At 46.9% G+C, this 27,104-nt stretch overlaps 2 protein-coding genes across 2 annotated transcripts in view; both read left to right on the forward strand.

The window, feature by feature from the left end:
- The window catches only part of NPC1L1 (NPC1 like intracellular cholesterol transporter 1), a 41,266-nt gene extending 34,953 nt beyond the window's left edge, over positions 1-6,313 (forward strand). The window contains exons 16-18 of the mRNA XM_061593351.1: positions 2,076-2,189; positions 3,489-3,651; positions 4,049-6,313. Coding sequence (XP_061449335.1) covers positions 2,076-2,189; positions 3,489-3,651; positions 4,049-4,401 — 630 coding nt within the window. The 3' untranslated portion in view covers positions 4,402-6,313. The remainder of the gene's footprint in view (positions 1-2,075; positions 2,190-3,488; positions 3,652-4,048) is intronic.
- A 490-nt stretch (positions 6,314-6,803) lies between these two features.
- LOC133368623 (small ribosomal subunit protein uS3mA-like) lies at positions 6,804-22,727 on the forward strand. The gene is made up of 4 exons (XM_061593075.1): positions 6,804-7,330; positions 18,110-18,190; positions 19,814-19,925; positions 20,539-22,727. The coding sequence occupies exons 1-4, from the start codon at positions 7,283-7,285 to the stop codon at positions 20,820-20,822; spliced, it is 525 nt and encodes a 174-aa protein (XP_061449059.1). The 5' UTR covers positions 6,804-7,282; the 3' UTR covers positions 20,823-22,727.
- The last annotated feature ends 4,377 nt before the right edge of the window (positions 22,728-27,104 follow it).

The raw sequence follows: 27,104 nt of genomic DNA on the forward strand, positions 1-27,104 counted from the left end.
ATTCTCAGCCACTTTCTTAATTGCCATTTTAAAAGAAAAATATAGGAAAACCACTTCTTATTTCAGCAACAATTGGGTTAATACTCCAAACTTGGTGACATCACAGTATAAACAGAGCAGACAGCCTTATCTCTCCATGCTTAAGTAAACAAAATGCAGTTCCCAGGATCGAAACAATTAATGGCGGTCGTCAGGAAACAGATTCGTCAAAATAAAATAGACCAAAAAGAGAGTAGTCTCAGACAATATAATATTCTTCAAAATAAAAATCTGGAATAGAAATCCCTCTTCTGTGTATATCTTTAGAATGCAAATCCAGGACAGCTTTTTGCAACAAAAACAGAGATAAGCTATTAATTAGTGAGTAGCAGAGAGAAGTTATGGCTCCCCAGTGAGATGTCAAAAACCGATCAATCTGGCAAATCTCTTTTAAACAGCAACAATTTAAGTCAAGTAAAAGAAAAATATAGAAAGAAGGGTGCTTGCCTGTTAGTGCGTTCTCTCTTAGAAGATAAGATGAACGTTCGCTTTATCAGATAGAGCTTGTTGTTGAAAATCCGTCCCACCTTCGTCGGCTGGACCTCGTCCCATAAATTAATGAGATCTGGTCGTCCCAACAAAAATAGGCTTTGAGGTTAATCTCTTCGTTTCTCCCTACCCGGGAGAAGTTTAATCAGTCAAAAAAAAAAAAAAACTGACTGATATATCTGAATAAGCTTCTTTTGAGGCAGGAGCCCGTCTCAAAAGCAGGCACAGGCTAAGTCACCCTTCCCGGAAGTCCGGAACTGGGTTTATTTTCAAGAATTTTGGAGATGTTTTGTGGTAGGATTTCTAGATGCCTGACCCAGCACACTTTCCTGTTGCCAAGCTTGGTCCCTCAGCAAAAGGTGGCATATATTCCACAGATGCAGCAGGTTGAAGGGCAGTGCTGGGCTTCCTCTTTCTTCCTCCATGCTTCTCTTCCTTCACCAATTAATTTATGAGTGTGGTGTAGTGGTTAAGGTGTTGGACTGTGACCTGGGAGACCAGGGTTCGAATCCCCACACAGCCATGAAGCTCACTGGGTGACCTTGGGCCAGTCACTGCCTCTTAGCCTCAGAGGAAGGCAATGGGAAACCCCCTCTGAATACCACTTACCATGAAAACCCTATTCATAGGGTCACCATAAGTCGGGATCAACTTGAAGGCAGTCCATTTCCATTTTGTACCATCGAACTTGTCAAGGATTATCAGTACCTTGGCACAGTCATTAACCAAAATGGAGACAATAGTCAAGAAATCAGAAGAAGGCTACGACTGGGGAGGGCAGCTATGAGAGAACTAGAAAAGGTCCTCAAATGCAAAGATGTATCACTGAACACCAAAGTCAGGATCATTCAGACCATGGTATTCCCGATTTCTATGTATGGATGTGAAAGTTGGATAGTGAAAAAAGTGGGTAAGAGAAAAATCAGCTCGTTTGAAATGTGGTGTTGGAGGAGAGCTTTGCGGATACCACAGACTGCGAAAAAGACCAATAATTGGGTGTTAGAACAAATTAAACCAGAACTATCACTAGAAGCTAACATGATGAACCTGAGGTTATCATACTTTGGACACATACTGAGAAGACATGATTCATTAGAAAAGATAATAATGCTGGGAAAAACAGAAGGGAGTAGAAAAAGAGGAAGGCCAAACAAGAGATGGATTGATTCCATAAAGGAAGCCACAGACCTGAACTTACAAGATCTGAACAGGGTGGTTCATGACAGATGCTTTTGGAGGTTGCTGATTCATAGGGTCGCCGTAAGTCGTAGTCGACTTGGAGGCACATAACAACAACCACCACCATTGGATAAAATGCAGCCTATGGCCAGGGGAGAATTGGCTTTCCAAAGTCTACAGTCCTCCTCATTCAGTTAAACTAATGGTAAGATGCAGAATTCTGGTCAAGTGGTGATAAAGGCAGGTTTGCTGCAGGCTGTGCAAAACATTTAACTGTGGCCTCTTGGCACACTAAATGCACAACGTGGGTTTCTAAATAAACCTGTCTGGCTGAGTTTCCATCGCTAACAGGTCTGTTCTCCTCACAGGCTGTGGGCATTTCGGTGGAGTTTGTGTCGCACATCACCCGCTCATTTGCTGTCAGCACAAGGCCGACCAAAGTGGAAAGGGCCAGAGAGGCCACTGTCAATATGGGGAGCGCAGTGAGTAAAGCAGAGGAAGGCAAGCCAAGGACCGGATATGTCATCTGGGTGGTGCTGTCACTATTGGGACATCCTGGTCCTTAGGATGCTGCTTGGGGCCGCTTTGGTGGGGATGACAGCACAGTTGCCCTCATGAAGACTTTGGGCCTGGGTTTAAATAGATTTGTAGAGGATCCAGTGTAGAGGAGAAATGAAAAAGTGACTAATGAGAAAGGTTCAAAATGAGGGAATGAAAGAGGATTGGGTAAAATCTGGGAAGGTTAGCGGTAGATTGGGCAAGTAATCAATCAAGGTTGACGCATCTGGGGAAATGCTCTTCTTGAATGGGTTTACCTGCCAAGAAGAATTAATTTGGGCTGAAATCCAATACATCTACTCTGAAGTAAGCTCCATTGAGTTTAGTGGGACTTACTCCCAGGTAAGTGTGTACTGGATTACATTTTAGGGTTTGAGGTTGTCTGACTCATCCTTTAAGTGCCATTGTTCTATCTCAGTGGCTCCCAAACTCCCCCCCCCCGGTGGACCACTTGAAAATTGCTGGTGGTCTTGGCGGACCATTTAATGATTTTTCTGCCTGTTGTAGCCATTGCATTTCTATTGGTTTTTTAAAAAATATATTTTGTTGTATTACAATCTGCAATTCAAGCTGTAATACAATAAAATGCAAAATAAGAAATAAAACAAGCAATAAGAATACAAGTAAAAATCAAAAGGAATTATTAGTGCAGTCGTGCCGTGGACCACCTGACTGAAGCTCACGGATCACAGTTTGGGACCCTCTGTTTTATCTCGTTTGTATGGGATCCCCAGTTGACTAAAGGCGCTTCAGGACACCAGAGGAGGTCAATAAGGTTTCTGCGTCCTCCTGACCTCTCCTAGTAAGCCGGTCGTCAAGCCAAAAGGAAGAGGCCACTTCAGTCTAGACACAAAAGCCACACATCAACTTCTAGGGCAAAGTGGCAGCAGGCCCATTTCTTCCTCACCAGAGTTCCTCCCACCCCAGCCTTGCTGTTTTCACTGGTTCTTTTCCCTTGACTTAGCGACGGCCAGGCCAGGCCCCCCTCCGAAGGAGCACGCGCATGCACACTCGGTAATTGGCCAGCCTCGGCTAGCTGCCAGGTGACCCGAGAGCCACTCAGTCTCCCGCTCCCCAGAGTACAGCCATTCCCTGCTGCTTGCTGAGGCTGCCAGGGGCAAGTGCCCCAAGCCTGCATGCCGACATTCCCCGTGGGGGCGGGTCCCCCACTCTGCCCCACTTTGGGAGCTATCTGGCAGTGACCCACCTTCTCTCTCCTGCAGGTGTTTGCTGGCGTGGCGATGACCAACCTTCCTGGCATTGTGGTGCTTGCCTTCGCCAAGGCCCAGCTGATCCAGCTCTTCTTCTTCCGCCTCAACCTCATCATCACGCTGCTGGGGATGCTGCATGGCCTCCTCTTCCTGCCAGTGCTCCTCAGCTATTTTGGTACGGCTGCCACCCTCGCTGGCTGGCTTTCCTGAGCCAGACTGCCCAAGGCACTGGCTGCGGAGGTGGCGGCAGTGGTGGAGGGGGGGGATTGAGATAAGGGGCAGGAAGAAAGTGTGGTAAGGGGAGGTATAGTGCAACAGCTTGTGGCAGAGTGGGGCAGAAGCCGCCATAGCTCTGGAGGGGGTGGGAGGGCTGCCTGCTTCCTGAGGAACACTGGGGCTGGAGATGGGCTGCAGAGTCTTTTGTGGGGTAGAGCTACAGCCTTCAGCAAGGCAATCCTTTCTAAAAAAAGAAATTGAAAAGCACCACTTCCAAGTTTATCCGGTTTTAATGTTTAGCGCTGCCTTTACTTGCTTTCTTATTTAATGACCACTTCCTCCCCCCCCCCCCGCAGGGCCTGATGGTAACCAGGGAAGGGCACAGGCACCACAGCAGAGGAAGGACCAGGACCAGCCGAAAAAGAGCAGCCTGGTCATCGCCAACAATGCTGCTTTTGAAGGCAACAGGGTTAAAAGCAATGGCCAGCCCTTTTCTGCTCACAGCCAGACTCCGGCCCAGGCTCAAGCGGGACCCGAGGAGGAAAAATGTGAAAGAGTGGGCAGTAGCTGCCCAGGAGGAACTGGCCGCATGCAGCAGGAGGCCCTCCACGCTGGCAGGCAGGACACAGACTCTGGGCAGACAAAGTTGGCACTGTCGGAGGCTGCTGTGGAAAGCAACTGCATCAGCAGAAGTGGGTCGCTCCAATGAGGGGCAGTGCTGCTGCTGCTGCTGCTTCCATGTGGGGATGTGTGAAAATGTGAGTGAGTGCAATTGGTGGGTGTGGGCATGTAAAAGAACTCTTTTCTCCGGCCGGACAGCTGAGCACAAGAATGCTCTAGACTCTGCATGCCCAAATGTTAAGTGTTGTATGAATCTCCTTTGCAACTGTTTGCAGAAGGTGGACGCGTTGTAAGAAAGAGTTCTGGCACTGGCCTAGCCAGCCAGCCAGAGCTGGAGAACTGGCTGAGCCTGCCTGCGGCACACCAGCTTCTGTAGCCACCAAGCTGGAGGAGGGGGAGCCCCCAAGTATCTCTTTCATCACAAGGTGCTCTGCACAAGAGCGAAGACAGCCAGGACTTGGAGACACAGGATGGGGCCACCTTGTCAGCACAAAGTGCTCCTAGGGATGGAGGCTCCCTGAGAATCCCATCTATGCTATCTTGAGTTCTCTGGACAAAGACAGGATAGAAATGTAATATAGCATTTTGAGTTTTTTTAAAACCCTGTTTCTTTGTGGGAAGTGAGGCAAAGAACATAAATGCCTCTGGAAAGGAAGGAAGCCTGCCTGCAGGGCATGAAATCAACAGCCCCTTCCTCTGTGCCAGAAACTAAGCTCTGCCTCTTTGCAGGGATCATGCTGCTTCCGCATTTTCCTGCTGGGTGCCAGCCCACCCCTCCCCCTCCACCCACGTTCTGCCAGCCATTAAACGCCTTCTCCTGTGAAACAATAACCAGGGCAAGGCTGGGTAGGGGTGCCCTGCGCCAGCCAGGCCCACACTTCACCTGAACTGTGCCTCTAGATGCGGGGAGCAATACTGGCTCCCAACACCCGATTCCCCCCCTACTTAAACCACTCACTGATATAGGTGTGCCAAATGCATTTTACCTTCGGCAAGGGTGTAGGGCCTGCCAATTCAACAGAGAGCAAGTGTGATCATAGGGCATAAACCCTTGTGGGCTAGAGTCCATTTCATCAGAAGCATCAAGTGCTATCAAAGCTTGGTATAATTCTGCATGAAACATAAGCATATAGGTGTTGGGGGTGGGATATAGTAAACTGGCCACAAAAGCAGCCATGAATGCAACAGGAGAAGCCTGTGGCACTTCTATGAAACGCTTGGCTACATACACATCAACTGGGCCCTGCAACTCAGTGTGTGTGCAACACAGCCGGAAGACTATGCCTCCCTCCGGAATATCTTATGCCGCTGCTAAGGGCTGAAGGAGTAGTTAAGCCCCTATTCTTGTTTGCTCCACTTTTTGTTTTGTTTTTATTTTCTAACACTGTTCCCTTTTGCTTTTGTTTCTGTCTGAACTGCCCAAGTTGAAGCAAAGGGCAAGAAACCCTCTGCTCCAGCAGTGAGCCAAATTAGGACCATCAGGCTTCCCCATTTGGCCCTGTGAGGTCATTTGGGCCAAACCACACCCACTCACCCTAAGCTGATGATGTCAGGTTTTGGCAGAGAGAGAGATGGCTGGGCCAAAAGGGTCTTTTGCAAGCACCAATTATCAGCTGATCCTTGGGGCTTGCAAAGTCTTGATTTCACACACACCCCCGCAAAAACAATGCCACAGTTCCAGTTTAAAAAATTGCATGACATTGTAAAAGGAAATAAAAGGGTTTTTTAATATATATTCTGCGGCTCAATTTAGTCTAAGGTTGCTTTTTCTGAATTACAAAAACAGGAACAGTCCATTTTTTCCTCTGCAAATAATCATACGATAGCTGTCTCTGCAAAGTATTTTTTTCTTCAGCATGTGGGCAAAATAGCATCAGCCTCAGTCACTGACATACTTCTTAGGAAGCTGAACGCCACCTCTCTACCTACATGAAGCCACGGCCCCTCACCTGGGATTCAGCACAACTTACACATTCCATTCATTTAGTCAGGACCCCCAGCATGCATAATTGCTCTGCAATGCAGCAGTATAAGATGATTCTTAAAAATAATTGTAACAATGCTACTTCTCATTCAACTATATTTTTTCTGAGTACTAAAGGCGCTGTACGCAATATAAACTTTGTTAACTGTGCAGTGTTTGATCCTAAAAAGATAGTTTTTGATCAAAATGAAAAGCAATTTTCACAACTCATACATACACTGCTCTTGCGTCTTAAATGCTAATGTTATTGAAGTTGCACAAGACCGTGAATGAATCTGTTACAGTGCAAACATCCAGGTAAAGCAAAGTAAAATGTTTTGATAACTTTCAGAAACTTGATCTCATCTATTTAATGTACTTCCTATTATTCAAATAACATGAATACCAAATAAGAGTCTGTAAGGGAACTGCCAAGATCATTTTCCAAAAGATATTTGGTGTGTCGGCTGGAAGTGCGTCTGGCCGCGAGGGGGGCGGCTCCTTCCCTGCTGCGGGTCGGGAGCGTCATTGCCAGACCAGCCTCGGACTGTCCCCGTCGCGGTGGTGGGCGTGCTTTGGTCCCCCCCTGAGTGTATGTGGGGGGCTGCCGTCGCTGCTTGTGCGAGCGGCCTCTTTTGCTCCGGGGCGCGGCTGGGGCTCCCCATAGCGGATCCTGGAAGAAGAATGCAGGTCCGAAACCAATTACGAGCATCTGTGATGGCAAGGAAGCCTCCATGTTCAGAGGCAGTCTACCTATGTCTCCCGTGAGGAGGAAGAGCACCGGTTGAATGTCTACCCGCAGCCGCGGGAGTCGGATCACGACCGGAAGTGCGGACCACGATGAGGGCGGTCTTCTTCTGCTGGCCTCTTTAGGCTTGCCTGGTTTTGCGTAAGGAAGACCCGTGACGTTTCATCTCGTGCGAGTTCTCGGCACATCCGGGCACATCTCGCGAGATTTGGCTTGTCAGCGCGCCCGCCCTTCATACATCACGAGTTCTGTCCCAAGATGGCGGCGCCCGTGTGGACGGCAATGGCGGCTCGGAGGCGCCTCGAGGCGAGTGAGGGCGCGGCGGAGCCCGCGGAGGCCCTGCCCTGGGAGGGGCGCTTCGCACGATGCACGGGGGATACAGTCGCGAAGGCCGCCGGGCTTGCCGTGTTTTTGCGGGCCCTCCGAATGGCCCGCTCCAGCCCTGAGAGCCCCCGAGGGCCTTGCGCCGCCGCCTTCCCCCTCCCTACCCTTCTGGCGTGGCGCTTCGGCCCTCGCAGGGGGCTGCCGGGGGCGGGGGCCTGGGTAGGCGGGGCGCCAAGATGCTCCGGGGCCCGAGTGGTTCCCCCGCGAGGGGCGTTTCGGAGTGAAAGAGGCGGGGCGGGGTTCTGCTCGCGGGAGGCTGAGCGGAGAGGAGGCGCCCTCCCCTTCCCGGGGTCCCGGGTCCCTCACAGACCCCCGAGGCGGCCGCTTCATGGGATGCCTAGTTAACCTTCGGGGGCCGCCAGCGTGGGGTGTGACGGCCAGCGCGCCTTTCGAGGGGCGGCCGGGTGAGGGTCAGAGTTGGGAAGGGGCCTCGGGAGGTATCGAGTCCGACCTGCTGCCCTTGCAGGAAGCCCCCGGCCGCGGCGTCTCTGGCAGCCAAAAAGAAAAAGCGGGGTGGCTAGCATCCAAAAGAGAAACCAAAAAAGGGGGTCAAAGACCAAGATGCTGGAAAATAGGAACTTTTATTATAGATAAAACCCAACGCGTTTCAGCCTATTATCTGCAGGCTTTCATCAGGGGCTATGGTAAATCAAACAAAAGGGACAAGTTAACTCTACACACATATAAAATCATACACACATACATAGTACGTATAAGTCTTTAGGACAATCTGACTCACATATCAGTATCCGATATTACACGGTCCGAGCATATAACACCTGTTCTGGCTCGCCTGCACTGGCTGCCAATATGCTTCCGGGCCAGATTCAAAGTGTTGGTATTAACCTATAAAGCCTTATACGGTGTGGGACCACGATACTTGTCGGAACGCCTCTCCCGATACGAACCGGCCTGTACTCTACGTTCTTCTACGAAGGCCCTCCTCCGGGTTCCGACTCATAGGGAGGCCCGGAGGGTGGTGACAAGATCTAGGGCCTTCTCAGTGGTGGCCCCCGAACTGTGGAATGGTCTCCCCTTGGAGGTGCGCTTGGCGCCGACATTGTTACCCTTTCGGCGCCAAGTTAAAACCTTCCTCTTCTCCGAGGCATACTAATTTAAGTTAATTTAATTTAAAATCTGCTGTGATTGTTTTTAAATTATTTTATTTTATATGTTTTGTTGTATTATACTATGTGATTTTATTGTATTTTCTGTGTTCACTGCCCAGAGAGCTATTGCTAGTCGGGCAGTATATAAGTCTAATAAATAATAATAATAATTTTAAGAGAACCAGGAATTTGAAGGATATCCTAGTCAAAAGTGATTTCAAGGTAAATTTGTATCCAAGCACAAAGGTCCTTCCAGGTACCACTGCACCTAGGGGTCACCATCCGTGGTCACTGTGTTTTCTGCAGATACACTTGCAAAATGATGGAATTTACCAATCCAGTCAATCACAAAAGACACACTCTGAATCACTTTTCAACTTGCAACACTTCAAGAGTCATTTACGTGATACAGTGTGGCTGCTCAAAAATGTATGTGGGTCAGACTTCAAGAATGATTAAAAAACGCATAGGAGAGCATCTTAGCAACTTAAGGAATAAAAGGATGGGAGCCCCTCTAGTGGATCACTATAGCCAATGCCCACATTCCATAGCCGATCTAAGATTTTGGGTTTTGGAGAAGGTGTACGGAGAGAATGAAGATATTCTATTAAGAAAAGAGTTATCTTGGATTTTAACTTTAAAAACAATGACCCCCAGTGGGTTAAATGAAGATTTTGAGCTTCTCCCCCTACTGTAAATTTTGAAAATTTCCCTTAGTCCCTCATTTGTTTCTTGCATCCAGGTGTTAGCTGTTCCTCATGCTACAGGGAACATTATTGTATTCACCTGTACTTCGCTTTGGACTGCTTGTGTATATATACAGACAATCCAATTGCATTACTCATTGAGACATTTGACTTTGACACAGTACAGAAAGCGATTTGCTGGTCTTACAATCTTATAAGCCATCATGTCAGTATCAGATTGTCCTAAAGACTTATATGTACTATGTATGTGTGTATGATTTTATATGTGTGTAGAGTTAACTTGTCCCTTTTGTTTGATTTACCATAGCCCCTGATGAAAGCCTGCAGATAATAGGCTGAAACGCGTTGGGTTTTATCTATAATAAAAGTTCCTATTTTCCAGCATCTTGGTCTTTGACCCCCTTTTTTGGTGTCTCTGGCAGCCAGCCAGCCGTCCATCCATCCATCGCTCTTGACAGAGTCCACCACCTTCCGAAGCATTATGATCCTTTGTCTTTTTTTTTTACAATAATTTTTATTCAGATTTTCATAAAACATACAAAACAAAACCATAAAACATTCAAAGACAAAAAACAAAATCAAAAATAGTTAGACAAAAAAAAATAAAAAGTAAAATATTGACTTCCCATTTGTCACAGATCAAATCAGTTATAGGTCTACAATGTATAACAATCCTGTCTCTTAAATCATATTATAAAATCACTTTCCTCCAGTAGTTATCTTACTTAATCATCAAATCTCATAAACATTACTTTATTCTTTCCACAAAAAGTCAAAGAGAGGTTTCAATTCTTTAAGAAATATATCTATCAATTTTTCTCCAGAAAAGCATGTCGATTAATCCATCTCATTAATAATTATAATAATCTTATTGTCATAACCATAGTCAAAATAAACATTTCGATTAATCCATCTCATCAGAATCTGTTAGGTTCAATAATTTCAATAGCCATTATTCTATTATCCCTATTAGTTCCATCTTCCATCTTACATCTTCAATAGTCTTGTTAAGTCCAGTAATTTCAGTGTCCAATCTTCCATTATCAGTATTCCGTAATAATCTTGCTGTCATAACCATAGAAATATTAACTTCCCATTTGTCACAGATCAAATCAGTTATAGGTCTACAATGTATAACAATCCTGTCTCTTAAATCATATTATAAAATCACTTTCCTCCAGTAGTTATCTTACTTAATCATCAAATCTCATAAACATTACTTTATTCTTTCCACAAAAAGTCAAAGAGAGGTTTCAATTCTTTAAGAAATATATCTATCAATTTTTCTCCAGATAAGCATGTCGATTAATCCATCTCATTAATAATTATAATAATCTTATTGTCATAACCATAGTCAAAATAAACATTTCGATTAATCCATCTCATCAGAGTCTATTAGGTTCAATAATTTCAATAGCCATTATTCTATTATCCCTATTAGTTCCATCTTCCATCTTCCATCTTCAATAGTCTTGTTAACTCCAGTAATTTCAGTGTCCAATCTTCCATTATCAGTATTCCGTAATAATCTTGCTGTCATAACCATAGTCATATAGTAAGAGTCTAATGGGAATTTCCTCTATCCCAAATATTTTCTTGCCATCCATTCTGAATAGGTTGCTGGAATACTGCAGTAAAAACATATCTCTGTTCTTTTTTACAAAATGTACTGGCTCATCTCTTGAAAGTTTTTCCCTTGTCACATGGCTGCAGTTAATTCCATAGGTCTTCTCCATATTAGGCTCCATCACATCATTCCAGTCCAGAAGATTATCCATGCCATTGACAACCTTATCTCCAATATCTTCATTAATTTCTTCAGAGATAACATTGAATTCCAAACAGTAGATTTTATTTCTAAAATCCATAAATTCCAAATCTTTTTCCTGTTCCACGTTTGTTCCAGGCTCCAGGGTCTCCTCTCTCACAGGGACCCCTATTTCTTTAAACTCCTGGATCATTTTGCACAATTCAATTTTCAGCTCCTTACAACCCTGTCGCAGGGTTCGTTTCGTTATCTCAATCTCATCCATTATTTTCTGAAACCTAGTTACTTCCAGATTCTCAGCCACTTTCTTGATTGCCATTTTAAAAGAAAAATATAAGAGAACCACTTCTTATTTCAGCAACAATTGGGTTAATACTCCAAACTTGATGACATCACAGTATAAACAGAACAGCCAGCCTTATCTCACTATGCTTAGGAAAACAAAATGTAGTTCCCAGGATCGAAACAATTAATGGCGTCGTCAGGAAACAGATTCGTCAAAATAAAATAAACCAAAAAGAGAGTAATCTCAGACAATATAATATTCTTCAGAATAGAAATCAGGAATAGAAATCTCTCTTCTGTGTATATCTTTAGAATGCAAATCCAGGACAGCTTTTTGCAACAAAAACAGAGATAAGCTGTTAATTAGTGCATAGCAGAGAAGAGTTATAGCTCACCGAAAAGATGTCCAAAGCCGATCCATCTGGCAAATCTCCTTTTACTGCAACAGTTTAAGTCAAGTAAAAAAATATAGAAAGAAGGGTGCTTGCCTGTTAGTCCGTTCTCTCTCTAAAGAAAAGATGAACGTGTCGCTTTATCAGATAGAGCTTGTTGAAAATCCGTCCTTCCTTGTTGGCTGGACCTCGTCTCATAAATCAATGAAATCTAGTCCTCCCAACAAAAATAGGCTTTGAGGTTAATCTCTTCGTTTCTCCCTGCCCGGGAGAAGTTTCATCAGTCAAAAAAAAAATGTTTTGACTGATTTATATCTGAATAAGCTTCTTTTGCGGCGGGAGCCCGTCCCAAAAGCAGGCACAGGCTAAGTCACCCTTCCCGGAAGTCTGAAGCATTATGATCCTTTGTCGAGCTGCTTGTACCGCCAGGAAGTTTTTACTAAAGTTTAGTTTAAAGAAATCCCTTTAAACTTTAGTCCTGATTCAACTTGTGGTATTGTCAATGCGACAGCCCCTCAGGTTTTTGAAGATGGCTACTGTATTGCCTCTGAATTGCCTTTTTTCCAGCACTTTCAATCTTTCCTCCTGGGCTCCAGCCCCCCCTCCTTTGCCATCCTTGGATACGTTCCACTTTGTCAATATCCTCCTTCATCTGTGTTGTCCAGAACTTGGCCCTCCAGGCAAGATCATCTAGCCAAGGCAGAATAGGGCAGAACCATTATTTCTCACCATCTGGACGTTTTACTCCTACTGTTGATGCAACCTACACTTGCATTAGCTGTTTTAGCTGCCGCAGTGCACTCTTGATTTGTACTTAGATCAGCTACAAGCACGAAAACTTAGTTCCTTTTCACGTGTACAGCTGCTCAACCAGGTGTCGCCCATCTATTTTTGTGCATCTGAGTCTTGTTGCCTATCTCTGTTGAAATTCATTTTGTTAATTTTGGCTTAGTTCTCCACCCTAGGCAAGAGAAATCTTGCATCTTACTTCTGTGCTCAAAGGTATTAGCTACCCCTCCCTGCCTGGTGTCATCTGCAGATTTCATGAGCAACTCCTTGATTATTGTTATTAATAATAATCATTCAATTTATATCTTGCCTTTCCTCCCAAAGGAGACTAGGGTGGTGAAAACATCAATACGTTTTTTTAAAAATCTAAAAAAAGTTAGATATTCTTTTAAAAAAACCCAAAAAACATTGATCCCAAAGTTGCCAGAAACAGTGTCTTTTTGCTATCAAATGCCAGGGTGAACAGGAAAGTTTTTAAATTCCCCCTGAAAGTCAGTGAGGGAGACAAATGCACTTCACCAGGTAGGGCATTCCACCAACTGGGAACTGCCACTGAAAAGGTCCTGTCAGGGGTCTACGTCTTCCAGGCAGCCTTCCTCTAAGTCATTTAGAAATATGTTAAACTTTGTCAGTTGCAGGATAGAACCCTGTGGTATCTAACTGGTCTCTTCTGTCCATGTTGATAAGGAGCCACTGATTAGTACTTCTTGGTACAATCCATTAAACTACCTAAAAGTGCACATTCTAACCACCTTTAACCAGCTTGCCAGCAGAATTTCATAGGGGATGTTGAAAGCCTTGCTGATATCAAGATAAACTCCATAGCATCCCATGATCTCCCAGGCTAGTGCCTCTGTCAGAAAAGGAGATAAGGTTAGTCTGGCATTATTTGTTCTTGAGAAACCCATCCTGGTTCTTCATGATCACAGAGTCATTTGCAAATGCTCACAGGCTGATTGCTTAATGATCTGTTCTAGAATCTTCGCAGGTGTCAAGCTGACTGTTCAATAGTTGCTGAGATCCTCCTTCCCCCACCCCACCCCACCCCCCATTTTTGAAGATGGGAACAACATTTGCCTATACTCAGTCACATGGCATTTCACCCATTCACCAGAGATTTTCAAAAATTACAGATAGAACTTAAGATCACATCTACAAGTTATTTTAATACCAACAGGTGCAGTTTATCAGACTCTGAAGACCTGAATTCATTCAGAGTTTCCAGATACTTCTGTACCTGTCTTGGGTTGCAATTCCTTACCTTCATAAGTTGATCTGTTTGGCCAGGTTGAGCACAGGTGTCCCTTGTGGGAAAAGACTGAGGCAGAGTAAGAGCCAAGCATTCTGCTTTTCTCTCCATCACCTGCTCACATTTCTCCATCCTCGCCTCTCAGGTGACCCACCCTTGTTCTTCCTCTGGCTCCAAGCATACCCCCCACAGAACCCCCCTTTTTTGTTTTTTGCATCTCTTTAATGTTCCTGCTGCTCCCCCTCGAAGCTTTGGCTGGGCCTTTGCCCTTCTCTTTGGTGCTTTGCCTCTCCTCCTATTCCCCACACATGTCAAGTATGAGCCAGAGCTTCTCCGAGAGGTCCTCAGACAGCCAGTGGGAGAACTGGATAGTTGGCAGTTGTGCCTTCACAGGTGCATAGGGATCTCCCTTATATTGAGTCAGATGATAGGTCCATCTAACTCCGTGTTGCCTGCACTGACTGGCAGAGGCGCTCCAGGGTTTTGGGCAGGGGTCTTTTCCCACCCCCACCCGGAGATGCTGCTGGGGATTGAACCAGGAACCTTCTGCATGCAAGGCAGCTGCACCACCAAGGAGCTATAGCACTTTAATATATCTCACATTTTACAAACTCCTACCTGTCTGCTTTTCTTCTGTATTCCTATGGGATCACACCCAGCAATTCTTTAAACTTGTTGAAATCAGCTTCCCTGAAGTCCAAAGTGTGCTTCTGACTGTGCTCCGCTTTCACTTTCCTCATAAATCCCAAGGTGACCCTGTCATTTCCAACTGAGTTCCCTACCTCATTTCCCCTTCATCAGCTAGTTCTTCTTAGTTGATAAGGGTCAAGTCTAAGGCAGCTGATTTCCTGGTCTCTTTTTCTGGAAGATGAAATTTTCAGCAAAGCAATTTTAGACCTTTTATTCTTAGCAGAATTTGACTTTCTGATAGTTGAAGTCTCCTCTTTGAAAATGTGATAATCTGACCTAGGAGGGCATCACCCAGGCCTCCTGCAAGGCTTGACAGTCTGTTGCCAGCTCGGGCAGCGAGATGGTGCTTACTTCCGCCTCCTTTTATTTTTTCCAAATGCTCTGAACTGAGGGTTGTATGCAACTAAGTCCTTCTCAGAGTAGACCCATTAAAATTAATGGACCTAGGTTAGTCAAGTATTGATTTGAATCGGTCTAGTTGGAGTAGGACACTGGATACCACCCTGACCTTGTACATTCAAGTTTGTGGATTTCCTCATACGCGTATGTGTTCTTTGTTGGTCTCTTATTTTACAATAAATTAACACCCTTCAGTCCCCAGATTCCATTCATGATACTCATTCTGGCATGTTTCAGTAATGGCTGTTAAGTTCTGTTTATTCATAAGGTTAGACTTATGGCTCTGATCCCCCCCTGCAGGAGTGGTGGACGGATTAAGACGGTCAGCTCCGGAGACTAATGGCATCCAAAGGATTCCTGAATACCCTGGGGGAGTTCCCAATAGATAGAGCAGGTGATCCTGTTGAAGCCCTTGTCACAGTGTGGAACAGCGAGGTGCTTAGGGCTCCTGACACAGTTGCCCCCAAGCGCCCTCTCTGGCACTGCAGACCCTGGTTTGCACCTTGGTACATCAGTGAGCTAAGGGCAATGAAACAGGCTGGATGACAGCTGGAGCGCAAGTGGTGAAAGATGTGCTGTGAAGCTGATCGGGCACAAGTAAAACATAACCATGCCTACTGTGCGGCGGTGAGGGTGGTGAAGAAGGCCCACTTTTCTGCCACCATCACATCCTCAAGTAGCCATCCAGTGGAGCTTTTCCATATTGTCAGTGGTCTGTTGGCATCAACCCCAAGAAATGGAGTTTTAGACCCTTCACAGGCCCACTGTGAATTGTTTGCAAGGCACTTTGAAGGTAAAGTTGCTCGCCTCCGTAGCAGTCTTGATGCCTCATCCACATCTATTCTAGTCCCCAATGAGGTGTCCAGTGCAACGTCTGCTGCAACTTCTTGGGAACGGTTTCAGTTGATGCGGTCTGGTGACGTGGACAAGGTGCTTGCGATGATGCGGCGAGCAACATGTCTCCTCAACCCGTGCTGTTCTTGGCTTATTAAAGCTTGCTGAGGGGTTTTTACTGCATGGATCCAGCGTGTGGTCAACGCATCGTTGTGGAAGGGAGTGGTTCCAGCTACCCTGAAAGAGGCGGTTATCCAACCACTCCTGAGAAAGCCCACCCTGGACCCATTGGTTTGCAACAATTGCCAACCAGTGGCAAATACCCCCTCACTTAGGGAAGGTGATGAAGAGGGTTGTAGCTCAGCAATTGCAAGTACTCTTGGATGAAACAGATTATCTTGACCCATTCCAGTCTGGGTTCAGGCCTGGTTATGGGACTAAATCGGCCTTGGTCAACCTGATGGATGACCTTTATCAGGAGAAGGATGGGGAGGGTGACCCTGTTACTCTTACATGATCTCTCAGCTGCTTTTGATACCATTGACCATGGTATCCTTCTGGGCCGACTTGGTGAGATGGGTATCGGATGCACTGTTTTACAGTGGTTCCGATCTTATCTCCAAGGTCTTTTTCAGAGAATAGCATTGGGTGATTGCCTTTCGGGCCCCTGGCAGTTGTGCTGTTGACCGCCATGCTGTTTAACATCTATATGAAGCCTTTGGGAGCGGTCATCAGGAGATCTGGGGCGAGGTGTCAGCAGTACGCTGATGATACCCAGCTCTATTTCTCTGTAACATCTGAATTGGGAGAGGCCATGCAAGCCCTTGACCACTGCCTGGACTTGGTAGTGGGCTGGATGAGGGCCAATAAACTGGGTTTGAATCCTAGCAAGACGGAGACTCTGTGGGTTGGTGGTTCCCAAGTTTGGATAATTGGTCAGTTGCCTTCTTTGAATTGGATCGTTCTCCCTCTGAAAGAGCAGGTCTGTAGTCTGAGAGTGCTCCTGGATCCATCTTTCTCGCTAGAGGCCCAGGTGACCTCAGTGGCTAGGAGTGCCTTTTACCAGCTTTGGCTGGTGAGACAGCTGTGGCCTTTTCTGGACCGGGATAACCTGACCACTGTTATCCACACACTGGTAACCTCCAGGCTGGGTTATTGTAATGCACTCTGTGTAGGGCTGCCCTTGAGGTTGGTGCAGAATGCAGTGGCGAGACTTCTCACTGGAGCAGGGTATCGCCAACATGTCACCCCGCTGCTTGAAGAATTGCACTGACTACCTATTAGCTACCGGGCTAAGTTCAAGGTTCTCGTTTTTGTGTACAAAGCCCTGTACAGCTTGGGACCAGGATAACTGAAAGACCATCTTACTCTTATATACCCAGCTGATCACTGCACTCTGCAGGTGAGGGCCTCCTGCAGATACCATCTTATCAGGAGGTCTGTTCTGCATAACATAGGAAGCGGACCTTTAGTGTTGTAGCACAGACCCTTTGGAATTCCCTCCCCTTAAGACAAGTGCCATTTGTGTTATCTTTTTGGCGCCTACTGAAGACCTTCCTCTTTCAACAAGCCTTTTAAGCTGAGACCTTATCCCAGTCTGCTTCTGTGTTGGAATTGCTCTTAATATGTTTTTAAACTTTTTTTTTTAATATAGATATTTTTAAACCTTTACTTGAATATGTTTTTAAAGCTTTTTTAAAAATACTTTTAAAGATGCTTGTTTTAATATATTTTAAAGTTTGTTTTTATGATGTTTAAAGTGTTTTTAGTGCTTTTGTTTGCTGCCCTGGGCTCCTACTGGGAGGAAGGGTGGGATATTAATAAATAAATAAATTTGCCTTCCTCTGTTAAGCTGTTGACCTCATCCTCTTGTATTTCCCACACGACCCCAGGGGTTGCCACCTGCCCCCTTTCCATTTTGCTGTTGCGTGTTGTTAGTGAGCAGTTGCACCACCATCCTGGTTTCACTCAAGTCCGTTCCTAGCACTTGGTGTGGTGCTCTCTCTTTGGATTTTGTAGTCCTCCCCAGCAAGGTTTGGTTTAAAGTATTTGATCAGTTTGTGAGACTCCTACCAAACATATTCTTCCCAATCATTGCACCTCTCGCGGGAAGTGTTTCATCACTGAAGCACAGACCATGATCCAAGAATCCAAACCTTTCCACCATCTGTGTTGCCATTCCTTTACTTCTAGTGCTCTTTATTCTCTTAGGCCATGACCTTCTCGGAAGCTGTTAGTGCTGTCAACAGTTGTTAGGTCTTGATAACCAAATGGGACCTCTGCGTTCATAGGCAGCGGCATACATCTCAATACTGGCTGCTAGTCCTAGAAAGTGAGAGACATGCCCTGGTTCCCTGTGCCAGTATAGCAGTAGTTCTTGGTCTGACCTAAAAGCATGTATAGAGGCTTTTGGGAGGGAGGTGCTTTTGCTTGGATTGTTGTTGTGTTAGATGAGTGCCTGATTGTTCTGTTTTTTCAGGCCTTTGTAGGGAGACTTGGCAATACTTCCTGGCACCTCTGTGCAAGGCGGGATTTCCGGACCAGTGTTGCCTACTGCAAGGTAAGAGACGGAGGGTAGATGGATGGGGGCCTGCCTGGAAGAGCTGCTGGGCATTGTGAGGCCTTTTGCAGGAAGGACTGCCCATTGTCTTCTAATGGCTTCAAATGGGGGTCTCTGACTCATATTTGTATGGGAAAGATTGTTTCCTTTGTGTGTTGCAGAAGACTTACTATATGCCCCTCTGAAAAGTGTTGGGAGCTCCCTTCACTTTGGTTATAAATGCATTCTTCTTATGAATTAGGCCCCGTTACTTGGCCTGTGGTGGGCAGCTGAGCAGGTCATAGCTGAGCTGGGCACAGAGACTGGGCAGATGGAGGTCCCTACATGCAGATAAGGCCCAACTAACTGCCCTTTAAAATACTATCCTGGGAGAGGGAGAGGCTGGGTGGAATATTTATATACCTGTCAATCAGTGCAGCAGCATGTGGGGAGGTGGAGCTTTTTTCCCAATGTTAATGGCTACACAGGAGATTGCTGGGGGTTGAGGAGAGAGATTTTTTTTTACCAAAATCTTAGCTGAGGATGGAAGGCTTGCGGCTCCTCTCCCTGTGAGCCACATACTGACAAGTGTCAACTCACCCCCATGCATGTGAAGCATTTTTTATTTTTTAAATCCCACAATGCAATTGCCAGTCGAGTCATTCCAGTTGCATATAGTTAGGTCATCGGCTCCTCCCTCTCTCAAACCTGAGGGGCGCATTGGTAATATATCTTATGCTGTTGCTAGTGTAATGTTTTGATTGGTTAGCCCCCTTGAGTTTGTCTTGAAAATTTGGAGGGGAATAGGTCAAAAGTAAAAATAATTTGAAAAATTGTATCTAATTGTAGCTTGAAATCAAGATAGGGATTGAAGGAAATATTTTTTCAGCTCACTAGGGGGCACACTTGAGTGCTTGTGCTCCTTGATGGCAGCTGCTTTTCACAGGCCTTTGCCTTTGGCATGTCTTACTGTAGGGTGAGCTTCATGCTTTGGGGACCTACTTCCTTTTTACTAGAAACAACTGAAGCCAGGGCCAACTATTATTTATTTATTTATCAAATTTCTATCCCTCTCTTCCAGCAGTATCTGAGACAGGCTGACATACATTAAGAGAGAAGGAAGGAGCTGCCTCTCTGCAGCTGCTCAGCCTAGGAATTATCAGTACCAGAAACACCCCTTTCATACAGAAACCCGCTCCTGTTCCGCTGCTCCCAGCGTTCTTTTCAGCAGTCTGGTTTTTGGGGAAAACCTTTTTGTTGTTCTGGTTCAGTGACGTGAAATTGAAGACCCATGTTGAAGTGTTGCAGGTTACCCAGAGAACAGTGAGATCCTGTCCACCTCTGGCTTATTGTGTCTTGTGGCATTAGAGGGTTGAGTTGAGGGCAGGATCGTCTTCTACTATGTATTGTTTGTTATCATAATTTATATTGTTACACTGTATTTTATTGTATTGTATTTTGCTGTATTTATTGTATGTACGTCGCCTAGAGTGGCCACTGGCCAGACAGGCGACACATAAATTAGATTGATTACTATTATTATTTATTATTCTGTCATTGTAAAGGTTGCGTCGGACTCTCGTGCACACATGCTCTCTGTGTGTGCGTGAGAGAGAAATGCCTTCCTCAATGCTTCTCTTGCAGAACCAAGCTGCACGGGTTCGTGTTGGGAAAGGGGACAAGCCCGTGACATATGAGGAAGCCCACCCACCACACTACATCGCCCACCGTAAGGGCTGGCTCTCCCAGCACACAAGTGAGTTGGTGGGCAGGGCAGATGGACTGCCTTGATACTTTTTTCCTCTGGAAAGGGCGGGGTGTGTGTGCGCATGGCAGCGGTGCACAAGGAATCTGAGGGTGCCCTTGCCTTTCTTCATGTAGGGCTTCTGCTGCCTGGAAGATTTTGGATTTGAGGTGTATGTCATCAAAAGGGACTTGGTAGACAATGATTAAGGATGGGAGATGGTGGGCTTGTGGGCCTGCCCCTAGCTGGAGTGGGGGTTGCTCCCAACAACTTCCACACCCCTTTTTTCTTGGGAGGAGGAGATGAGCCAATGTTCTGAAATAGGTTGTTTTGGGGGGCGGTGCGAATCCTGCCTTAGCTCTTGAAAGGAGCTGCATAACAAGTTCTCCCAAGTCTGGCCTCGTCGGGTGGCTACGAAGCCTCCTTTCACCCTGGGGTTTTGTGCTCTGAGCCATGCTCTGTCTGGCTCAGCCATTTTGCTGCACAGTGAAAGCTGTGACCCACCTGTTCTGAATGCAGAGTAGAATGAGCCCCCTGGGCTACATCCTGAGGCCTACTGTAGGAAAGTAAGCAGAATTGGCCCCTCCCTTCACTCTCTCTTCCTGCCTGCCTGCCCAACCTGTAGGTCACCTGAGTGGTGAGGGAGGAGCAGCGGAGCGCGTCGTGGAGGACGTCTTCATCCGCAGGTTCATCTACGGCACCTTCCACAGCTGCCTGGCCAATGAGATTGTGCTGAAGCGCCGGGCCAACACCTTGGTCATCTGTGTCGTTTTTGTGCAGCGGTTGCTCCCGTCTAAGTTCTATTTTCTGATCGGTTACACAGAGACATTGCTCTCCTTCCTCTACAAGTGCCCAGTGAAGATGGAAGTGCAGACGGTACCTGAAAAGGTGGTCTACAAGTACCTCTAGCTCTGGCTGTCCCACCCATAGAAATCTTCTCCTGGTGCTTGTCCCCCACCCAGGCCCAGCTGGATGTCTTGCGTCACTTCCCCTTGAGCAGAAGGGACACGAGGCTGGATGGAGTTGTGGCACCCGGGCTGTTCTACTTGGCAGCTGTTTCCTAAGAAGGATGTTGAGCCTACAAGTGAAGAAGCAAAGGATTTCACCCTTGACTCTTGCTTTGAAATCAACACTTGTGTTTTTTTTAATGTTGCTGAAATCCAAACAAGGAATGGTTGCTGCCCCATTTATGGTTCTTCCCAGATCTGTTTCCTTGGAGCATGTGGGATTCCTGGCTACTGAACTAGGCCAAGAGCATCCAGAGAAGCTATTCCTATCCCGTTGGCATAACTCTGCTTCAGGCAAGAGCTTTAGAGCACCTTTTTTGCCCTTGCAGTCTCAGGGTGTTAAGGCGGGAGCTGTTCAAAGCATCCCCTCCTGAATTGCAGCCTCTTTGGGACATTCCTGCAGATTGCCAAAGGAAACAACAGAATATCTGGTAAATACAGGCGGGGGGGTGTGACCCTGCTGCAGGGGGATCTTTACTGTGGGCAGGGTAGGGAGAGAACCAGGCTGGTGTGTGCGTTCGTTCCCTCGCTCTCCCTGCCTCCACCACTTCACAATTAAACGCTGGAAGGTGCGTGCTTCAAAGCGAGGGAGAGGAACGTAACCCTGCAGAGAACAGAGTTGTAGGGCAAAGTGACACATTATTGACTAGGTTTGGGGCCCAGCCATGTGTAATTTTGACTTAGGTAGTAAGTCCAGCTGAAGTCTGAAGACTGGCTGCCTGGGGAAACTTTCCAGCTCTTAAGATGGGTGGTGGAGGCTGTTGACCTTTGTCATCGGCGACTATCACATCACTGTTTGTTGGTGGCCTCTGATACTCAGTCATTGTCCAATCAGCACCAGCACATCATTGGCTCCACTTGCTGGAAGAGCTCTGCATTTTCCCAGCACAAATACAGAAAATGTAATTTCCCTGGAACAGAAGTTGGGTTCCTTGAGAGTTTGGATTCTGTGCAGCAAATGAGCAATGAAGGTGCGTTTGTTTTGCTATAAAGCAATTGCCCCAAAAGGCTTCTCTCTGAAAAAGAGAGAGGGAAGTTCTGGATTATGCCTTGACTCTTGTGCTGGAGTGGTAAATGGAGGGAATGCAGAACCTCTGAAACTTAAAAAACAAGGCCAGTAGAATGGTGCAAATGGTTCACTTGTATCCCAGGCTCCCTGTATAGGCGAGGCACAATAAGTGCAGCCGGATTGTTTTTTGTGCTTGCATTGCCCCTGGCATGGCGGAGAGGGCCTGGTTCCTTGAGGTCGTGCGGAATCCAGTTGGCCTGAGAGACAGGACCCGACTATGTTGCTATGAGGGGAAATACTTGGGTCTCTGGTAGCAGCTAAACCCTTGTAACAGCAGTGTGTGTTTGTGCTAAAAGGGAGAGGCGTCTGAACCTTAGTTTTCATTCTCTTTTTTTTCTGATTGCAGATTTGGGGATCATTAAGAGCGAGTTACAGAGGGAGCCCCTCCCCCACCTCCAGCCTTTCCATGCTGTGCAGGGAAGGATAGAAGCCTCTTCCTTCCTCCCCCTCCCCCCTGTGGTCCAGCAGCCCTGCAGTATTTGGGTGGGGTGGGGTGGGGAGGAACGTCCTGCTCCCTGCCTGGCATGGAACCTAAGCGAGAGACGGAAAGAGGTCACCCTTTTCCCTTCCCACCGCCAGCATGTGGTCCTCAGAGGTTAGCGCACATCCCCCTCCCCGGAAATCCTGCCCCCTGCCTTAAATGATTCTGCCCTGCTGCTGTATCCACGAGGCGGCAGGGGCTCTGCACACGTTGTTTGTTTGTTTAGTGATTACATTTCTATCCCACACTTCCTCCCAGATGTTCTCATCGTCTGTTGCTTGGTATGTTTGTGGGCTGAGCCCTGCCCCTGGAAACAGACCCAGGTGCCTAAGCTACGGAGGAAGCAGAGGTCCACGTGCTGCACAAACCCTCTTTTGTTTATTTGTTTATGATTTGATTGATGTCTCGTCCTTCCTCCCAGTAGGAGCCCAGGGCAGCAAACCTTAATTGCGGGTGGGTTGATGGAAGGGTGTGTAGAGAAGCCGCTCACCTCTGCCATCTCAGCACCAGCCCCCAGTGGCTCTTGCCAGGCCTGGTGCCACGAAGGGCATGTGCCACAGACCAGCCGGCTTGAAGCAGGTGCTAGGAGTCGGCCTTGGACACCTGCCAGAGAGCCAAGGAGGAGCACCTGCGAGGGCAGAACCGTCTTTCTTGCCATGAACTCACTCAGGTAGGGCCCCAGGCAGGTTCTCCTTCGCTAGAGAGGGGCTGCTGCCTCCCACATGCAGGGGAGCTCAAGGCCTCGTGCTCCGCTTCTTCCTTCCTGGCAATGGGCACAAAGCCAAGGCAGAATGCGATGGGGCCAGAGAGGCAGTGTGCTGACTCCAGCTCTGCTCCTGTCAAAAGCTCTCCTCCAGAAGGAGAGGAGTCTGCCATCCAGTACGGAAGCACCCACAAATCTTCCTGACAACATGAACAAGGGAATCGTTCAAATAAATGGATGATCCCATATCTGTGGACGGGGGCGACGTCACAGTTGGTTAGCTGGGGTGGCCACTAGCAGTCTCCCTTGCCCTTTGACTTAGGCTGCAAGTGACTGGTGTTCATGAAAGCTGGGGGTTTGGCCACCGTGTTGCCCCCCCCCCGATAATTGCAGGTGTGACAACAAAAGGTTCCTCTGAGGGGAATTCTCCACTTGTATGGACAATCTTCCCAGACCCGGGTGGGAGCTTTCTTATCCGAGTAGGGGGAGGAATGGGAGCTCAGTGCATTTGAGATCAGCTCCCCCCAACAAATACACACTCCACCCGCCGGTACCTGGGCCCATGACGAAGCTGCCTTTGACCGAGTCAGACCATCAGTCAGTTTAGCTCAATATTGTCCATGTTGACTGGCCGTGACTCTCCAGAGTTTCACAGCCCCACATGGAGGTACTGCTGGGGGTGGAAGCTGGGGCCTGCTGTGTGCAAAGTAGGTGCTCTTCCCTGACAGCCCTTGCCCTGAAGGTTGCCCGTCACCGAACTCCCCTCCCTGCATGTGTCTCTGCTGGTGTCTGCAGGAGCAAACCTTGAGTGGTGGGGGATGTCAAACCTGAAGCCTGCTTTTTGGAAACTCCGGTAACATTGGTAGGATTTGCATCCTGTGCCAGCCCTGCTGCCTGCCTGCAGCTTAGCAAAAATCTAAAAAGGCCAGAATTGCTGGAGTTCGACAGAGCCCCCTGCTGCTTCTCTCATGCCTTTCTGTCTTCCTCCTGCAAATGGCCCTACTCTGTCCACTGGATCAGAGTAAAGGGGGGCCATCCATTCCAACATAATAATAATAATAATATCCTGTTCTTGCAACAGCCCCCTGTATGCCCTAATAGGAAGCCTGCAAACAGGTCATGAGCACAATAGCAGCAGCCTCCCGGCAACTGGTGTTCAAAGGAATGCCACCTCATGGAGATACATAGCCGCCTCCACCGTGAGAAGGACAACTACATGGAGTAGGTTTTTGGCGGTGGGAGGGGGGCAGAATTGGCTTTGCTTGGGTCACCGCAGTTGGACAACAGAAATGGTTCTCAAAGGTCTCCAATAACAACTCCCTTGACTGACACTTTTGGATTTTCTTGAAAGGATATGCATTGTTTGATCTTGTGCAGGTGGAGGCCCATAAAATAAAGTGGCAATTGTGGCGCTGAGAGGTCAGAAGCAGTGCCAAAGGTGGCATCTGTAGTTTGCGGTGCTTTTGGTTTCGCAGTGCACAATGCTAGCAGCTGTGGGATGATTCCTGTAGTACAACTGGTTAAGAGGAGAGAGCAGGCCAGATCCATTGCCATGCAGTCAGGTGCTGCAGAAAATACTCCATGCAAGCTATTATTTATCCATTGCCTACACATTTCTCAAAATGATGTACAAAAAGCAATTAAAAGAGCTAAAAACAGTTTAAAACAATACAGAAAACAGGACACTAAAAACCAATAACTAGTAGACATCTATGGCAGAGACCTATTCATCCAGCTGGGAAGGCTGAGAGAATTCCTTTAGGAGAGGAGAGCCCTGTTCCAGATGTGTGGGGTGGGTGTATGTGTGTCTCATAACATCTGAACAGCCCCAGAACTGGATCAGGCCAAAGGGGGCCCATCTAGTCCAGTGTCCTCTTCTCACAGTCGCCAACCAGGTGCCCCAGTGTGAAGCCCCCAAGCAACACCTGGATGCAAAAGCATCTCCCTGCCTGTGGTTTGAGTGACTGCTATTCAGAAGCATCCTGTCCCCACTGTGGAGGCAGAGCATAGTAGTCCATGAATAGTAGTCCTATTCATAGTCATAGTAGTCCTCTTCCTCCATGAATTTGCCTAATCTTCTAAAGCCATCCAGGCTGGTGGCCGCCACTGCCTCCTTCCTCATCATGGCGCATGCCAGCCTTTTTGCCTACTTCTAATGCTGAGCATGGACTCCTGAACCTTCTGCTTTGGACCACCACACACACACTCACTTCCTTGGTTAATAATGGAAATAGCAACAGGATACCTGCTTAACAGAATTGCAGGGACTGGATGCTTTGTGCTGTCTTGTCAAATTTGCCGTTCAGGGCTTCAGCAAGTGGTGGGCATAATACTGCCAGTATTGAGGAAACAAGTTGGTTTACATTTATATTGCTTTCCTCCTGGGAGTGGGGTGATATGTCTATTCTCAAGTGACAGATTATGGAAACCGGCAGGGGGGGGAGAGAGAGAGCAAGGTGGCAGACTGCCCCATGGCTAAGGAAGTTCCAGAAGCCCTTTCGGCCTATGCCAACCCTCTGGCCATTGGGCCACCCTCACCGCCTCCTGCCTCGCCACTTGCTCAGCTGAACACTGCAGTGTACAGAATGTTGGAACTGGCCACAGAAGACCTGGATTCAATTTGTTGTGGCTGAGTGGCCTGGGGTCCAGGTCCCCTCGAGACTCAGCAGTCCCTGGCCCCCAGCCTGGCCCAGTGGGGCAGCTGCCCACCCTCATCTGCCTCCAGGTGGGTTCTGTCCAGGTACTGCCATGTTCAAAAAGCTCTGAAACTGTTGCAAGCGACTGAAGCTTGCTTAAGCTCATACCTTTGGAATTAATCCCCCTTTTTTGCTTGTCAGGTTCATCTAAATAAATTCAGTGTTTACTGGATGATCTTTTTTGCCAATACGCGTGTGTTAAAAGCAACATCTTTGAGGGCGAGAATCTTAGCCCAAGGGCCTGTTATGCCGAGCACAAAGTTATTTTAAGATTGCAGTGTGGAAGAAGAGCCCAGCACCACGGGAGAACAAACAAAGCCACCGGAATGCACAATATTTGCAGAACCCTTGACTAGCATCGATTGTGGCTCGAGCAAAGCTGCAGCGGGCCACATCTTATGGCTCCCTTTCGTGCCTGGCTAACTGCTCTCCCCATCCCACCCGAAAGGTTTTCTAGCTTGGCTTCAGCTTTAACCGTTTCACTCTTTCAGAGCTTCATATATTTATAGCCCGTCCTGGACAATTTTGGAATTCAGTTTCAATGCAGGAGCTCTTTTGCAAAAAGGGTAGAAACCCATTTCAGTCTTCCCTCATAATTTCAGAGCATACATTTTCCTCCTGTCAACAATACACAGGTCTGGAGGTTCCAGGACTTGCTGACAAAAACAGACTAAATCACTGTGTCTGGATGGCTTCCATCTGAGAGTTCTTGAACTCATAGGGACAAGTTACAGATTATTGTTCGATTGCTATTCTAACAGTAATATGTAACTTGTCCCTAAGATCCTCCATATCTAAGGACTGGAAAGTGGCCAATGTGATAATCATTTAAAAATATTTGTTTATTTCATTTATCAGTCACTTTATACAAAAAAAAGTCTCAAAGTGACTTGACAAAATATTTATCACGTATATCCCACCTTTCCTCCAAGGAGCTGAAAGTGGAGTATATGGTTCTCCCTTTTCCATTTTATCCTCACAACAATCCTGTGAGGTAGGTTAGGCTGAGAGACAGTGATCACTCAGTGGGCTTCATAGCCGAGTGGGGATACATAAAAAAAAACCAGAAAAAGTGCAACAAAGAATCCAAAATCCATGAAATGCTCATTCAGAAGTATACGTTAACAAGGACCAAGTCCTTCCCACCTCACTACAAGATGAGCCCCAATGTAGGAGACAACATGAACCCAAGACTGCCGGGGAAAATAGAAAGGTCTTGGCCTTATGCCTAAAGA

This window comes from Rhineura floridana, chromosome 12 (genome assembly GCF_030035675.1).
Source record: "Rhineura floridana isolate rRhiFlo1 chromosome 12, rRhiFlo1.hap2, whole genome shotgun sequence".
Taxonomy (NCBI): Eukaryota; Metazoa; Chordata; class Lepidosauria; order Squamata; family Rhineuridae; genus Rhineura; species Rhineura floridana.

What these genes read in the sequence shown, in the direction of transcription:
- LOC133368623 (XM_061593075.1), top strand. Translation starts at nt 7,283, where the DNA reads ATGGCGGCGCCCGTGTGGACGGCAATGGCGGCTCGGAGGCGCCTCGAG. An exon ending in CCAGTGTTGCCTACTGCAAG is followed by an intron (nt 18,191 to 19,813) that starts GTAAGAGACGGA and finishes CTTCTCTTGCAG; the next exon opens with AACCAAGCTGCACGGGTTCG. An exon ending in CTGGCTCTCCCAGCACACAA is followed by an intron (nt 19,926 to 20,538) that starts GTGAGTTGGTGG and finishes CCCAACCTGTAG; the next exon opens with GTCACCTGAGTGGTGAGGGA.